This window comes from Xenopus laevis, chromosome 5S (genome assembly GCF_017654675.1).
Source record: "Xenopus laevis strain J_2021 chromosome 5S, Xenopus_laevis_v10.1, whole genome shotgun sequence".
Taxonomy (NCBI): Eukaryota; Metazoa; Chordata; class Amphibia; order Anura; family Pipidae; genus Xenopus; species Xenopus laevis.
The window spans coordinates 139,724,475-139,742,471 of record NC_054380.1 but is presented as its reverse complement, the minus strand read 5'-3'; the positions used below and the strand labels follow the sequence as shown (position 1 = coordinate 139,742,471).

The 17,997-nt window shown below is 39.4% G+C and overlaps 1 protein-coding gene across 1 annotated transcript in view; it reads left to right on the top strand.

The window, feature by feature from the left end:
* LOC108718307 overlaps positions 1 to 16,418 on the top strand; it is a 58,667-nt gene extending 42,249 nt beyond the window's left edge. The window contains exons 2-3 of the mRNA XM_018266046.2: positions 14,243 to 14,736; positions 16,121 to 16,418. Of these exons, the coding sequence (XP_018121535.1) occupies positions 14,249 to 14,736; positions 16,121 to 16,277 (645 nt within the window). The 5' untranslated portion in view covers positions 14,243 to 14,248 and the 3' untranslated portion in view covers positions 16,278 to 16,418. The remainder of the gene's footprint in view (positions 1 to 14,242; positions 14,737 to 16,120) is intronic.
* The last annotated feature ends 1,579 nt before the right edge of the window (positions 16,419 to 17,997 follow it).

Here is a 17,997-nt window from a genome sequence, read left to right as displayed (position 1 = left end):
TTTCCCTCCTCTAATCTCATTGGCTCCCTCCTGTCTGCTGGGAGGAGCTACTGGTGAATAAAGCATTCGACCCTTCCTTATACCTATCTAATGTATCAGCCTGTACCACTGATTCAGGGAGACAATTCTACATCTTCACAACTCTCTCTCTCTCGGCACTGTGTTTAGCGTGAATATTGTGTCAACCATTTTATGTTTATGGTTACAAATGAGGAGACAGCTGCTCTTTTAATATATCCGCCAATAGGACATGTTATCAACTCAATTTCTACTGATTGTGAGGGACCTGGGTGCTGTTACATAACATGGATTGCCAATAGACAGTTGTGATAGGATTTGGTGATGAGAAGACTGTTAGGGGACAGAATAATGGATTCCATAAGGTGAGTGAACATTGTGTATTAGGCATAATGACACTTTGCTAACAATTAAAGGAATGTCATTCCACAGGGAAAGGAATGAGGGAAAAGAAGCCTTTGGGGAAATTATTTTGGAATGAACAAAAACAGTGAGCATAAATAATTTAGATGTTATTAAAGTGTTATTAAGGTGACTTGTCTCTCTAGTGACCTATTTGTTGGGAGCAGTTCTGAGCTTTCTATAAAGATTTCAGTAAATCTCTTACCTTATCCCGCTTGCCTTCAATTTGATTGAGAAATATGTTTTTAATCAGGGCTGGAACGAGGGGCAGAGGCATGTGCCTTGGGAGTGATAAGAGGGGGATCACTCGGGTGGAGGGAGAGACAATGTGGCGGTTGGTGGGAGGGGGCAGCAGGGGAATAGAGGTGGGTGCAAATCAAACAGTGAACTGGGTAAAAGAGTAAGGCTTAAGGCCAAGTAGCATTTGTCTTGGGCACCAGCACTTCCTGGCTACCCCTCCTGCAATTTATAACATGTTTAATGGTAAATTATAGATCTTATAACAGTAATTGATCACCTGCTCTTTAAGATACAGCTCTCTCTATTGTGTATTTCCAATGGCTGAGATTTCTATCAATATCAAAATCTATTTTTTTCCCCTACAGATTGACTGAACTATTTTTTAAATATGTCTCCTCTTGTGCCAAGCCCATCTGCGGACACCTTCACTTCCCATTAAATGATATTTCACTCCTAACACAAAGCAGTCCCTCTCTGCACCACTGCTGTCACCTCCAAAGGCATAGTTGGGCAGTGGCATAACAACGCACCACTCGGCCCCTCTGCAAAAAATCCAGGGCCCAGTACAAACAGCCGCCCCTGACCCGGTCCCCTCCCACCTGTTAACCCAACTGCCCTCGGTTTGCCGTTCCCCACACACTGCTCATCGCTCCCTGACAGCTCACAATTAGGAGAGCGGCAGGGAGATTTCGCCGTAACTTTAGAGGAAGCAGACTCCGCGGTCCAGGCCCAGGCTTCGCCTATAGTTATGCCACTGCTAAGGGGGCTTGTGAAGTACAGCTGTAGACTGAATGATTATTCATACTCTGGGGGCTTAAATTGCTGTTCTAGTTACTCTAGGAACTATACATAGTAACATAGTAAGTTAGGTTGAAAAAAAAACACACGTCTTTCAAGTTCAACCTTTTTACTTTTTTAAACTGCCTAACTGCCAGTTGAGGAAGGAAAAAAACCCCATCTGAAGCCTCTCCAATTTGCCTCAGAGGGGGAAAAATTCCTTCCTGACTCCAAAATGGCAATGGGACCAGTCCCTGGATCAACTTGTACTATGAGCTATCTCCCATATCCCTGTATTCCCTCACTTGCTAAACACCATCCAACCCCTTCTTATACCTATCTAATGTATCAGCCTGTACCCCTGATTCACTTCCCAGCTCTCCCTGTAACACCCATTTCCCTCCTCTAATCTCATTGGCTCCCTCCTGTCTGCTGGGAGGAGCTACTGGTGAATAAAGCATCCGACCCTTCCTTGTACCTATCTAATGTATCAGCCTGTACCACTGATTCACTTCCCAGCTCTCCCTGTAACACCCCTTTCCCTCCTCTAATCTCATTGGCTGCCTCCTGTCTGCTGGGAGGAGCTACTGGTGAATAAAGCATCCGACCCTTCCTTTTACCTATCTAATGTATCAGCCTGTACCACTGATTCACTTCCCAGCTCTCCCTGTAACACCCCTTTCCCTCCTCTAATCTCATTGGATCCCTCCTGTCTGCTGGGAGGAGCTACTGGTGAATCAAGCATCCGACCCTTCCTTGTACCTATCTAATGTATCAGCCTGTACCACTGATTCAGGGAGACAATCCCACATCTTCACAGCTCTCACTGTAACAAACCCCTTCCCAATATTTAGCTGGAACCTCTTTTCTTCTAATCGGAATGGATGACCTTGTGTCAGCTGGAAAGACCTACTGGTAAATAAATCATTAGAGAGATTATTATATGATCCCCTTATATATTTATACATAGTCATCATATCACCCCTTAAAGGGATACTGTCATGAGAAAAAAAAAATATTTCAAAATGAATCAGTTAATATTGCTGTTCCAGCAGAATTCTGCACTGAAATCCATTTCTCAAAAGAGCAAACAGATTTTTATATTCAATTTTGAAATCTGACATGGGGCTAGACATATTGTCAATTTCCCAGCTGCCCCAAGTCATGTGACTTGTGCTCTGATAAACTTCAATCACTCTTTACTGCTGTACTGCAAGCTGGAGTGATATCGCCCCCCCCCCCAGTAGCCAAACAAAAGAACAGTGGGAAGCTCCCTAACACAAGATAACAGCTCCCTGGTAGATTTAAGAACAACACTCAATAGTAAAAACCCATGTCCCACTGAGACACATTCAGTTACATTGAGAAAGAAAAACAGCAGCCTGCCAGAAAGCATTTCTCTCCTAAAGTGCAGGCACAAGTCACATGACTTGGGGCAGCTTGACAATATGTCTAGCCCCATGTCAGATTTCAAAATTGAATATAAAAAAATCTGTTTGCTCTTTTGAGAAATGGATTTCAGTGCAGAATTCTGCTGGAGCAGCACTATTAACTGAGGCGTTTTGAAAAAAAAATGTTTTCCGATGACAGGATCCCTTTAAGTGCCTCTTCTCCAACGTGAACATCCCCAATTTGGCCAGTCTTTCCTCATAGCTAAGATTTTCCCTTTACCAGCTTAGTTGCCCTTCTCTGTCCCCTCTCTAATACAATAATGTCCTGTTTGAGTGATGGAGACCAAAACTGTAGGGCATATTCTAGATGGGGCCTTACCAGTGCTCTATACAGTGGGACCCCCTCCTCCCGTGACTCTCTGCCCCATTTAATACAAGTCAAGACCTTATTTGCCCTTGATGCTGCTGACTGGCATTGCTTGCTACAGACAAGTTTATTATCTACAAGGACTCCAAGCTCCGTCTCCATTATGGATTTGCCTAGTGCAGTCCCATTAAGGGTATAAGTGGATATTGTTACATCCCAGGTGCAGGACTTTACATTTATCAACATTGAATCTCATTTGCCACTTAGCTGCCCAGATTGCCAGTTAGTCAAGATCCTGTTGCAAGTGCCACATCCTGGATGGAATTTATTGGGCTGGATACTATACATTTGTTGTCCTAGTTGTGTAGGACTGTATACATCAAAGTAGAGCCTGCATATGAATTCCATTGCTCTACCATATTTATACTATTAGTTGCAAGACTCCAGTTTATTTTTAGGCTCTCCTATCATCTCTGGCCCCTAAGGCTAATGATACATATGACAGTCATAAACTTAACAGCTTTAATTCCCCCCCCCCCCTACTGCTCTCTCATTGTGTATTTCATAAGATCCACATGTCCTCCAGGATCTACTAACTAATCTTAAAAGCGTGAACAAAGTCGTCTTGCTATAGGCGGGAAAGGTTAATATTATTTGAGAGATACAGAATGCATTTGAGTGTATTCACATTACATCCGTGCTCTTGATACTTATTGAAATATTTTCCCATCATGTTTAATTCATTTAATTAAATTTCAGTTGAATTCACTGGACAGTAATGATATAATTATCATCCTCTGGTTGATTATGAAATGAAATAATCAGCTGGACGGTTTGTGCTTTACTTTCTAGCTGTGTGATTGGGTAATGGAAGGAAACTGCTCTTTATAGAATAAATGTTTATAGAAATGTTATGGCAGATACTAAATGGGATTCATGTTTATATTAAGATGATTGGTGCACGTGAATGCTTTCTGATTAAATTAAAGTCTTGTCAATGATTGTTTACTAAAAATTCTGCACCAGTGATTCCCTCCTTCCACTCAGATAATCATCGCGGTGCCTTCTTGCTTGTCATCTCAGTAATGATGCTCTTAGATTGCCCGTCTCTTACGTTTCCTAGATTACAAGCTCCTGGGGGTTGGAAAGATTTTTCTATTTTTACGACAGAGCAGAAGTATCAAAGAACAATGGTTTCTTTAACTTAAAATCCCAAGGTCACATTTGGGCACGGAGAACGATATCCCTGTGGTCATTGCCAACTTAATCTTATTAAAGCCGTGAGGAATGTCCCGTTTTTTTTATAGAGGAGGTGATTATCCGTGCACCAGTTAGCCTGAGCCCACTGGGCTACCTTGTAGCCAGCACAAAAGAATGAATAAAAGACTCATTGTTTTGCAGCTTTTGCATTATCTTCCTCTTGCAATGAGTGTTACATTCCCCCAATACTCTTTGTGAACTTAACCTGAACGCATTATAGTATTTCCTCTGTGCTCTGATAAACTTCAGTCACTCTTTATTGCTGCACTGCAAATTAGAATATCACCCCCTCCCCCCCATCAGCCCACCAGCACAACAATGGGAAGGTAACCAGATAACAGCTCCCTGGTAGATATAAGAACAGCACCCAATAGTAAAAATCCATGTCCCACTGCAACTCCTTCAGTTACATTGAGTAGGAAAAACAACAGCCTACCAGCACTGGCTCTTTCTAAAAGCACATGACTAGGCAAAATGGCCTGAGATGTCTCCTACACACCAATGCTACAACTAAAAAATACACTTGTTGGATTAGGAATACAATTTTAGATAGTAGGTTGAATTTTTTTTGCAAACTTAAAGTAAATACCGTATATACTCGAGTATAAGCCGACCCGAGTATAAGCCGAGGTACCTAATTTTACCTCTAAAAACTGGGAAACCTTATTGACTCGAGTATAAGCCTAGGGTGCATTCCAGTACACACTGTGTTGTGATGTCTGTACGTACTAAGGCCGCAGCTGTCATGTAAACAATATAAAAGCAGTGGATGGAAGGTAGGGAGATTTTATGGAGGGAAAACACCTTTGTGATTTGGAGAGAGAGAGAGAGAGAACACTGTAGTCCCCTATCAGCACAGTATTAAAGGACAAGGAAAGCCTATCAAAGATATTAAGTCATTGGACAGGCATACCTGTGCTGTGCAGTGCTGCACAATCCCTTCTGCATGAAGTCGTTTAGCTGTTTAATCCCATATGTTTAGAAAAAACATGGTTACTAGCAGGAAGACACACGCTGATGAGTGAGACGGTTAAATTCTTTGCATTCTTCTGTGCTGATAAGAGTGCCTGCCTGCTTCTCCCGGCTCATCTTTTTCATATAATACTGCAGCATTTGGCAAAGTGTATTCAAGGAACAGCGTAAGGAATGGATGTCACGCAAGGGAGGAAATATTGCTCATGCGCAGAAGCTTCTTTTGAAAGGAAGGAAAAAATGGCGCCTGCGTCGGAGCCCTCTTTTATAAAGGTATAAGATGAGACTGCAGTCAAAATACCCAGTTTTTGGTTAAATAAAGGTAGCGATTCAGTACAGCAGGGGATACTCTTTTACATATTTAAAACTTGTGTTGAAGTGTTTCCTTGTCCTTCAGGAGTATTTCATGAGCGTGGTTTGGGTGATTCTGTACATAGACCCGAGTATAAGCCGAGGTGCACTTTTTCAGCACATTTTGGCTGCTGAAAAACTCGGCTTATACTCGAGTATATACGGTAATGGCCAAAGAGTGGAGCAGGAGATCCGATAGGCAGGAGTCCTTTCCTCTCTCTGAAGACTGTATCCCAAATCTCTTCTGGTTACTCTTTTTTTTTGCCCCTATTGGCCCAGCCTACCAGCAAGTCGCCATTGCTCTCATGTATTTGAATGGAGACATACTGTGGCCTGGGTGATGGTATTATTTGCCCTTGCTGGCTCTGCTTATGTTGGAGCCACTGGGGTATCAGAACTTTATCCCCTTCCTTTATAGAGACCTTGGATAAGTCTTGAAATCTTTCAACTCTTTAGAAAGAGATCAGATCATCAGTAGTTTTCACATATACATCAGGGACACAATAAAAAGCAGGCCTGTTTTCTTATATAGACAGTTTAGTGTGGGGGGGGGGGAATAAATAAACTTTTATACTGAACAGCCTGCTATTTCAATATTACTTGTATTCATTTGGGGATCTGCCCCCTCAGTGAACACCACATATTTGAATGGGGAATCATTTAGGAGTGCACCACCAATTGTATGCTTTCTATTTTCCTAAAAGGCAGAACTTTTATTCACCTTTGTTTTATTCTTTTTATCCCTCCACCTTGACAACAAGTGTACACTATACATGGGATATAGTTCCTTGTCTCCAGAATATGAAGCCTCCTAGTACAAGCCTCTTTTAAACTGAACTAATCAAAATGTGTTAGTACAAGCCTCTTTTAAACTGAACTAATCAAAATGTGTTTTAAACAAATTCTTGTAGAGCTCTTGCTCACCGGACCCTCAAATCAGGTGCTCATTTTTGAATTCCTGGCTTGTTGACAAGTTTAAGAAACACAAAATTCTACAGACTACCTATCCATATGGTGCTATCAAATAGCCAATCACTGCCATTATTTGGCACTCCTTATGAGCTTATTCATGATGCTCCCCAACTGTTTTTAAATTTGAATGTGGCTCATCTGTAAAAAAGGTTGGCGATTTCTGCTCCAATACAAAAAAAATTCTGCCTCCCACCTGGCTCAACCAATTATAAAATATATATTTTTTTTTTCAACGTGTTGCTGAAATCTTACAACATCTGTTAGCATAAGTCATCCCTGTCTCATTATTTTTTTTATTACTATTTATATTATTTTCCATTCATGTTGGCTCCAATGTTGGTACAGAATATACTCCTGCTCATCGTGCCCACTATTAAACACACAATGCTCTCTGTACACTGTTTAAAAATTCCAGATGTGCACATTCTTATCCCTTTCATTCATTATAAGTTGATATCTTGAAGCCCAAAGTGATTTGACAGCTGGTTAAATGGCATAGGCTTAAGTGAAACATCTGTGAGCTGTGCACACCAGATGCATCTATAAAGACTGTTCTATTTATGTACTTGACAGCATGCATCGCCTTTTCACATCTTTACTGTGCACTTATTTTAGATGAAGTACTTAATAATGTCTTTGACTTAATGACTTACTTTGACTTAATGATTTTCTTCACCTAGAGTTTAGGAGGAAGCAGCATAATGAGCAATAGCAGCAGCCAAAACAAGTGTTGCCACCTGCAAAAAAGTTTAGCAATGGTTTCCTTGCCAGACTATTGTTGGCTGTGTTGACCCCTGGGATACAGAGACAGAAATGTTAGAAGAGGAACCACCTAAAGGTTCCAAGTAACTAAGGAGCGAACTGAGTTGAAGGTTTCAAGTAACTAAGAAACCAACTGACGTTTCCAAGTAACTATGAAACCAACTGACGGTTCCAAGCAACTATGAAACCAACTCAAGGTTCCAAGTAACTATGAAACCAACTTAAGGTTCCAAGTAACTATGAAACCAACTCAAGTTTCCAAGTAAGTATGGAAGCAACTCAAGGTTCCAAGTAACTATGAAACCAACTCAAGGTTCCAAGTAACTATGAAACCAACTCAAGTTTCCAAGTAAGTATGAAAGCAACTCAAGGTTCCAAGTAACTATGAAACCAACTCAAGGTTCCAAGTAACTATGGAAGCAACTCAAGGTTCCAAGTAACTATGGAAGCAACTCAAGGTTCCAAGTAACTATGGAAGCAACTCAAGGTTCCAAGTAACTATGAAACCAACTCAAGGTTCCAAGTAACTAAAGCCTGACCAGTCAGGTGATCAGAATCATCACCTGACTAGACCAATCTGAAATTAATGAATTGTATAGCAGGGAAAGGAAATTGATGGTGAGCCATTGGGCTGCAGATTTCCCTGAAGGAGACACATAGCTATTCTCATTACAGCCAGTGCTTAGTTGTACAACGGCTTCTGTTTCTTTAAATGCAGCTTAAAAAGGAGCGATAAATTCCAAGCAAAATTAATAAACTCTAGTTTCTGTACTTCTGCAAGGTCATTAAATCTTTTCTGCTTACAAATGCCGGCAATGTTCTGAAATTTAAAAACGTTAATAAAAAAGCAATGTTCTTTGATTTCAGTAAATGCAATATTCTACAATTCATGGAATATAAATAATGGCAATGTTCTGCGCTGTACAAGTTTGTTTTTTTTGTAACAACCTTTGTTCATAAGGACACATTTTACATTATTGACGTCCTTTTATATGCACCTACCAACATACTTTCATCACTTCTGCTCTAGAACATCCTTTTACTCTGCTGTTCATCATTCCGGAATATTATCTGACCCAACAGCCCTGCTTGAGAGCACCATGTTGCTCTTCCTTCATACTGTTATCTGTATTTTTAACCACCTTCTGATTCCCGCTATAAACTTTCCATTGTGCCGTCCATCTGTTCCATAGCTAAAGGGGTTACTATTTTCTCCTCTTTGTTTTGTGTGTTTTAAAATAGAATTCGTTTTGTAGCCCTGAAGCTTATGTTGTACATGGGGGTTCAACATCTTGCTCTTTGTTTATCATAAACACACAAGCATAGTTAACCAAAAAATTGTCTTGACGTCTCTTATACAGGTATTTGATCTGCTCTTTTTTAAAGCTGCTATTTAGTCTGTACCATAGGCTTTTTTGCTCCTAAATAACCACCAGTTGAAATGATAAAAAAAAAGCCATTTCCGAGTGCTGCTCTCTGTGATGCAGTATAGAGAATATATCGGGCTCATGCAAACCAAAGACATTCCCACTGGACTGCGGCAATGAATCAATTCAGAAGAACCACGGGCAAGGAGGAAAGCTAATAATTGCGGCACTATCAACAGCTGCTTCTAGCTGCGAAGAATCTGAGTTCCACATCCTCTCGATAATGTGTTTAGATTGGGTTTTTGTGAATCAGAAGAGCTGGCACTCGCATCTGACACCTTTTGTAAAGCCTATTTAGTTGTGTGGATATTTGCATTGGCTGTGATCCTTGCATATTAAGTGGCATAATGAATTGTGTCTACATCATCCAGTCCGGCCTTGTTCCAACTGGTCAGGGAGAGTGGGAATAGCAAACAATGACAATGTTATGGGAAAATAAATTAGAGAAACGTTTCACACCTGACCTTTTGTGTTTCATTAGAGTTAATCAGGCGGCGCGCTCTCGAGACGCACCTCAATTTGCAAATGCGAGGACATCGCTTACGCATGAGCCTGTCTTTTATTTGTTGCCTAAGTGACAGCACTTTTAATTTCTCAACCATTCCAGGTAGGGAAAATGGCAATTTCACCCTTTCCCCCTTCTGATCTCTGCGTACATAAGTTCTAATTTCATCTTTGTGGAATAAAACAAGGCTTCAGTTATCCAACAGATCTAGACGTTGTCAGTCATGGTGAGACGGATTGATAAAACCACTTAATTGCTAATTGAGAAGCGGAATCCTCTCTGCCAGAGCTATTAGCATCCCTCTTATAGTGTAAAGAATTGGAAAGACCCAGGGGCATAATTATTTGCCCTGTGATTGAAGGGAACACATTTCTTGCCTGTGATGTAGCAAAAGGCCAGATGAAAGGTGACAATTTGTATTCAAAGAAGCAGACGGTGTGCTACTGACGATTAAAAGTTGAATTTTGCTTTCAGATTTCAATACGTGAAAAAACTCCAAGATGGATGAGTTGTTCTGCACATAAAAAGTTCTAAAATATTCATAATCCCAGAGGATAGGGGAAGAGGGGTCCTGCGCTATTGCCCCAACCATATTGGTAATGGAGCAAAGGCTTCCAGAGTATTCCAGCAGGACTCGTGGGAAAGGACATATTCGTCTTGCACAATGTTGCCCTCATTTCATAAATAAATACTGAAACACAGTTACAACTTTCTGGTACACAGAAAATCAGCAGGACTGTTGATGCCCCCCAAATAGGCCTTTTGCCAGAGTCACCTTTATATCTGAATCAGTTACACTCATATCATGACTTGGCTTTTCCACCATCTGTTTCTGGGTTCTTCCTGCATATTTCACCAGTCTGTGTCCATCACAGTTCTGGAATTGTTCCATAGGTGTTGCTTATCCTTCACATTTCCATATCTTTTACCAATTAGAGTAAAAATATTGGGTCTGTGGATTTTCAATAGTCCAAATGGTTTAGTTCTTTAATTTAAGACTTGGTAATGACACATCATGTCATCTAGAAATGGTACAACTGACCCACTTTCCAAATCCTCTTTATGCAGATGCATACAGTAGATGCTAATTTATAGGAGCCTATTTTCTTATTCTGATTTGCAGTGGATTTATAGGGAATTGCAGTTGTAGCCTTCTTCTTGGTGTTCAAGGACACACCTCAAATGTCATCTCCACAGCTTCATCCCATGTAAATATTTGCTTGAATATCCACCTGGTTAATGAAAAGCATCAATAGCTGCAGGAGCCAACTTTGCAGTAAGGACATTTTCTTTCAGTATAATATTGTTTTAAACGGTGGTTGGTCACTTAATGAACCCCAGTAAGAGGCATATTCTCAGAGTTTTAGGGCATTCTGTAATTTTATCAAAAATCAATCTGCTAATGTCATATTAATGGCATTGATAACTGAAATCGGTCATTTGAGACTTTGCTTTTGAATTATTTAGCTTTTTGATCAGCAGCTCTACTATTTGGAATTTCAGAATTTCAGTTGCTATGGTCCCTATTACCCTAGCAACGAGGCAGTGGTTTGAATGAGATACGGGAGTATGAATAGGAGAGACCTGAATGGAAAGATAAGTAATAGAATGTAGAAATAACATTTTAGCCTCAAAGAGTTTTTTTTGCTGCGGGGGTCAGTGACCCCCATTTGAAAGCTGGAAAAAGTCAGAAGAAGAAGAAGACAAATAATTCAGAAACAATAAACTGTTTTGATGAATCTACAGAACTGGAAGTGGAATGACCGTGCCAATGGCATGTTCCAATCAGAAAAAATACCCCTCCAATTTTTAGTTCATGCCAGCTTTATTCTGTTCAAGTTACAATTTCATTCTGCGATTTTATTGTTTATTTAGGAGATCAAAGCCCTACAAACCTGATCCCTGTTCCTGACATCTTTTCTAGTTGAGTATCTATTTACCTTTGGGGCTGTGATGCCATTCACTAGACATATTGCTCTTTCCCTGTCTGTCACAGTAAGGAAGAGATGTAGCATAGTGCGAAATGACGAGGAATATGATGGAACAGATTGTCAGTATATTAGGAGCGGTTCCGGCTATTCTCCTGTATATATATATATATATATATATATATATATATGTGTATATATATATGTGTATATATATATATATATATATATATATATATATATATGTATATATATAGCATTGACATGTCCCCCAGCACTTTAAAGAAATCTGAAACATTCACATCAATGTCAGAGTCCAAGTGGAGTCAGTTCTTCCAACCTGTTTTTCCAAAGCTCAATATCTTTTTTTGCAGGGTTTCCAACTCCTAGCACCTATACCTAATCCAGTAATTTATACAGGTATGAGACCCGAATGCTCGGGACCTGGGGTTTTCCAGATAACTGATCTTTCAGTAATTTAGATCTAACCCAATAGACTGGTTTTGATTCCAATAAGGATTAATTATATCTTAGTTGGGATTAAGTACAAGCTACTGTTTTATTATTACACAGAAAAAGGAGATATTTAAAAAAAAATCTTAATTATTTGGATGAAATGGAGTCTATGGGAGCTGGCATTCCTGTAATTCTGAGTATTCTGAATAATGGATCCCACACCTGTACCTACTTTTTATGGGAAATGTTACATTGTTTGAAGGTCACGTCACCCAAAACAAATTACTATTCAACTATTATAAAGTGAAAACCTGATTGTTTGCTCTGATTTAATTAAGACTTGTGGCAAACTTTGTGATTTTAAGTATAAAACCACAGTAAAGGAGCTTATAAGGTTATCATTTACTCCAAAACTCATCGTTATTGGCCGTCAAGCCAAGACCCGGTTTACTTCTGTTAGACCATAAGGGGAGCATGTCACTCAGGTCTCAACCCAACCATATTCACAAGTTCTTTGTCACAATAACTATATTAGTGCTCTATAGATAACTCACTTGATAGAAAGAAATCCTTATTACCATATACAACGGCATATAAGGGGGAAATTTATCAAAATCTGAATTTATCTGATTTTTTAAAAGAAAAAAGTCAGACCAAACTAGAATCTACGATTTGAAATGATTAATTATTAAAAAAGCACAATTTAATCGGTTCGGGGAAAGACTCGATAAAATCTAGCAAAAATCTGAATCGTGCAATTTTTCGGGCTCTTTCCCAAAGTCCTAATTATTCAGATTTTTGCCCGAAATAGTCAAATTTTCGGGCTAATTCCAGCATAGACTACAGAAACTTCCAAATAACATAGGGACCTCTCCTATTAACTTATATAAAACCTCGGCAGGTCAGAGATGGCGGGTTTTTGGATTCTGACTTTTTGCATCTTTGGGGTATAAGAAGTCTCGAAAACTTTGAGGTTTTTTTCCCATTAAATTTTTGGATTTTATAGTCAAAAAAACTTGAATTTTTCAAGTTTTTAGCATTCAGACTTTAATAAATAACCCCCTTTTGTACCTTTTTTGTTACAAATCCCTCATCTTGGCACACAATTTATTCATGAGAAAATGAAAGGGAAACGCCAATAAAACAAAGACAGTGCTAAGTAAGTAGGAAAATGAGATTTTAAGCAACTTTCTTTTTATAATAATGAATTGAGTATTATATAGAGAATGTATTTGTTTTTCTTTAAACAGTGTGCGCCAGGGTTATACATGGGGACAATCAGTATAAATATCTCGGCTGAAACTATTATCATAGGGAAAGGTGTGGAACCATCGTGTCATCCCCTTGGCTTCCTTGAAATGTTTGCAATTTGTTAATCTTTACAAGAGCCTCCTGTGCCCATAGTATATGCGCATTAATACAAAGGGAAACTTACCATTTTGTGTGACCTTTTTGTGCAATGGACTATCAGTGGAAGCATTAGCAGTCCATTTCCAGCAATTAATTATCTCCTGACTTCTGAATCATTTCGTTTTCTACGCTGAATACAAATAGTTTTAAAAAGCCGTGAAATGAATTTGAAGTAAACAATATTTCATTTCATGGAAAGGTTATTGGTTGTGGCAAGCAAGGCTCTACTGTGGGATTTACTGGTCATCGAGAGCCTCCAGACTCCAGGTCTTATCGACAGTTCTGTATAGTAACATTTTTTTTTACCAGTTGTGGGGTCTTTGTTATATACAATATTGCTATTGAATTATTGATATTAAGGGTCCCTATGGCCCTGACCTAACTGAGCAGGAATAAGAATGTAAAGGGGAGGCACATTTATCAATGCTCGAATTTCAAATTCATGTGAAATTTTTTCTAACTCTAATAAATTCGAATATACTAGAAATTCTATTGGGAAGGGTTATTTCATAAAAAAATTGAATATCTCACTCGAACAAATATTACTGACTCGAAAACTCGAATCGAATTCGACTAAACTCTAATCGAATTCAACTAAACTCGAATCGAATTCAACTAAACTCGAATCGAATTCAACTAAACTCGATTCGAGTTTTTCTCCGGAAAAAAAACTTGAATGTCAGGAAGGCTACTAACATGTCCAAATTGGTCCCTGGACGTCTCCCATTGACTTATACATGAACTTGGCTGGTTTTAGGTGGTGAATATTCAGATTCTTAAAGGGCCAGAGAATGATAAATTGCAAAATTCGAATTAAAACTCTAATCGCGTTTGGATAATTCGCAATTCGAATTTGAGAGTTTTGACCATAAAAAAATATAAAAATCGAATTTGAATGTTCAATTTGACCCTTAATAAATTTGCTTCATAGTATAGTGCTGCTTCATATACCATTTCCAACAATATACTATTAAAAGCATGTATTTAAATTTTTATTTTTCCAGCTCAAAATGTGGCGCTGGTGGATGTTCAGCACAGTGTTGAAACTATGGATGGCAGTATCCATTAGCCTGTGCCAAAGTGGAGATGATGCACTAGCAGATTTGGGGTCGGGGTATATTATAGACACTCTACATGATCAGCCTACAGAGCCTAAAAGCCAACCTAGAAGCCATCCTCAAGACACAACCCACTGCCAACTTACTTTTACGGTCCCTCCTCAAGACCGATATGTGATGAAAGAGACACCTTCAGTTGTAAAGGAGGAGGCCACCCATCTACAGAACCTACTTCAGGACACCAACAGGGTGTTACAGAGCCTGCAGTACACCGTTAATGCTGATGCCCAGGATCTTGGCTACCAAGAGGTAATTGCTGAACACAACAAAGGAATTCGAGAGGACAACAAAGAATTCTATGGCACTTTAAGCAAAATAATGCAGGAGTTTCATACGCACATGGAGGATGATGCAGCTGATGTTCCAGATGAGAGAAAAATGTAAGGACACGCCAAAAGTTGGGTGATTTGTTTGTGTTTGCAGCAAGAATAGAAATGTTCTTCCTAAATGGTGGACAAGTCAATAGGTTGGGATGTTGAATGATCAATCGGCCATACCTGGTATAGAGTGATGGGAATGGATGTGGCTGCAGTTGAACCAGACTCATTACTGCAGAATCTATAGACTGATAATCTTTTTTTATGAATTTTAGATCCATATTTAGTTAGGCTTTGACAGCAACAGCAAGTGTATGAAAAGCATTTATTTTAATAAATGGAGACTTGTATTTCTATTGATTACATTTAGGGAGTCCTAACTTGACTTGCAATGGATCTTTAAGCCAGTCACCATATTGTATTCCCCTCAGTGAAGCTATCGGCACAGATTCCCTAGCTCAGAGATTCTTGCATTTCAACATCCAGCTAAGTGAATATTTACTGTATATCCAGAGGGAAGTTGACCAATACAAGACCCAGCAGTCAATTAACATATTTACTACAATGAATGGATCATTCTATTATTGCACATTGCAGAAATCATCCATCACCCAGACTGCAGCACAGAATTAGGAAAGTGTGGGAAATTAAATGACTTTGCTCTGCTCTCACAAAATCAAACCCTTAGGCTCTAAATCTGCTACATGACTGTCTCCAGCATATCCCAGCATGTGAAGGAATGCCAAGACCAAATAAATTGTAACCTACTCGCTTACCTTTCTTGACTGTTGGGTCATTGAAATGGTCTTATGAAAAGCGGGTTGGGTGTTGCCTTAATGTTAGGTAGGGGGTCATGCCCAAAAGGCTTGACAGACGCAAAGCTTGGAGAACAAGTTCATCTTCAGTATCATGATCCCCATTTGTATGAGGTACACATTAATATTTATTTATTACTAGTCACTTATAATAGTTCACTGTGGGTGTTGTGCAGAAATGTGCCCCAAACACTGCCATAATCCCTTGCAGCAATTAATCTTTTGGTGGTTATTCCAAATATTACCAGATGCCTAAACTACTCAGAAGATTTTGCTTGACCTCACATTTAGGATGGTACAGTTTCTAAGAGAAATAGAACCGATATTAAAATCTAATCTGCACTACTTGAAAGACTTATCCACCACAACAAGACTTTGGAAGGGAACACCACATGTCCATGTCACCAATGTCTCCGCTGTAGTTCTGTACTGAGTGGACTGATTATGTTTTTTAGTTAACTAGAACTTCCATGGGTGGCCAAATAGCTGACAATTTTGTTTAGTGGACAATTCAAAGCTTCCCAGCTCTTCCTGAAGACTGTTTTTGGAGTTTGGAGTTGTTGAGTAGGTAGGGTGGTTGAGTAGGTAGGGTATAAGAAAATGTAAAGCTCTGTTCTTATTTTTCCACTTAGGCTGAAAAGGAACTTCCAGATGATGGATAATCTGCTTCACACAACAACTCTCATAGCCGAAAAGCTTGACAGAAAGGCCGGAGATCTTGATGCTGCTTTCGAGAAGCAGATGGCAAGATGCACAACTTTAGCTTATCAAACTACCATGGGATCCTGACCGCATGATGGCGTCAATTTCACGGCAACTTTCTCAATGTCACTAATAAAATCAGTTCACCAACGATCTTTTTTTGTTTCTCTGTCTTAGAATTTAATTTCTGGAAAAATGTATGGGAAATTGAATAAATTGTACAACAAATATTTCCATTGTACAACGAATATTTCCTTTTGCTTATACTGTAAGTTTCAAATACAATTACTGAACGATGAAAACAGAAACCTGCAATCAAATACTTCTTTTACTCCTGCTTTTTTTTACATGTAACATTCTACCTTGGCATAAAAACTTGAAATGGTGATAATAAAAGGACAAGTATAATAGGTTAGCTTTGTTTTAAAGGGCATCTAAACATCAAATGGACTTTATGGTGTAAGGTGCAGAAATATGTTCTAATACCTCACACATAAAGCAATCCTACCAATGACACTTGCAAAATACACTAAAAATTGCTTGGTCTTTGTCACCAGAAGCTATTGTGGTTGAAATAACTCCCTAATGGGATTCATTTTTGCAAAAAGTTTATATCATGGTTTTGGGGACCTTTCTCCATTTACGCACTTATATCTAGTGGTTTGGTTCCTATTACAATACTGGCAGGGCACCAGTGTAAGTGATGGGTTGTGTCCCGTTCTTTTAGGGGTTGCTTCTCCTATTTTTGTAATTTTTTTCAGTTTGTGTGTATTTCCAAAGCACTACTTTTATTTACATTAAATCTGTTGGGACCTTAAATTGACTGAGTGGGTGTCAGTGGTAAGAATCAGGCTGACCCGAAAGTGAGGCCATTTAAAAGAGCTGGAACACTTGACAGGGATCAGGGCAATCGGGACCAGGGCAGGAGAGCGGAGCAGCCAGAGAGAATAGCGCATTGAATGAATCTACTGCACTCAGCAGGTAGTATACCTAATTTGAATATGATATTAAGCTCTCTATCTGGTTTAATAAATAGAGAAGCATCACATTCCTCTGGTGCACCTATGAGCACAGGGGTCAAATTACGCAATTGGGGGTGAACATGTCAAACTCCGTTAAAGAGAACATTTGGAAGGGGTAATATGTGGACTTATAGTCACTAATTCCCTCCTTTATACATTTTATAAAGTCAGACAAAAAGGCAGATACAGAGGAAGACAGGAGATGCCCAGTGGCAAGAACATCTAATAATTAGCTCCAAGCCTTTTGTATATTGGCCAGTTTTATTTGTGAGAAACAACCATGCCTTGCCCCCAGCAACATATTTATATCATATTTTTATATTTATATCATATTGGGGCGTCATGGATTCTATATGAAGAGCACTTTAGACAGAGGTTGGCTGTACAGGAGCATCTGATGTGGGGGAATAAAGACGTGGATCTGTGGCTTGGTATGCTGTGTTTTAGGCAACAGGTACCGGGCCCACAGACCAATACACCTCAAGTAAAGAACCCCAAAACTCCTCGTCCGAACATATAATAGCCAAACAATGAGTACGCTTTTCAAATGACAAGGATTTTGCTACAAATGCTACTTCTGCGCAGGGAATCACCCTGTTTTTTGATGCATCAGAAAGTTCACTAGTTCCACAGCAAAAGCAACCGCGGCCAACCCCAGAGATACTGTGGCCAGTCGTAGTCTCCAGTCTCCAGAAATGCTTCACTGGCTAAATTGCTTCCCAAATGAAACGAAGGGGCAGATAATAGAAGCTGGTTTTCATGAGGGGTTTTGGATCCCATAGGTC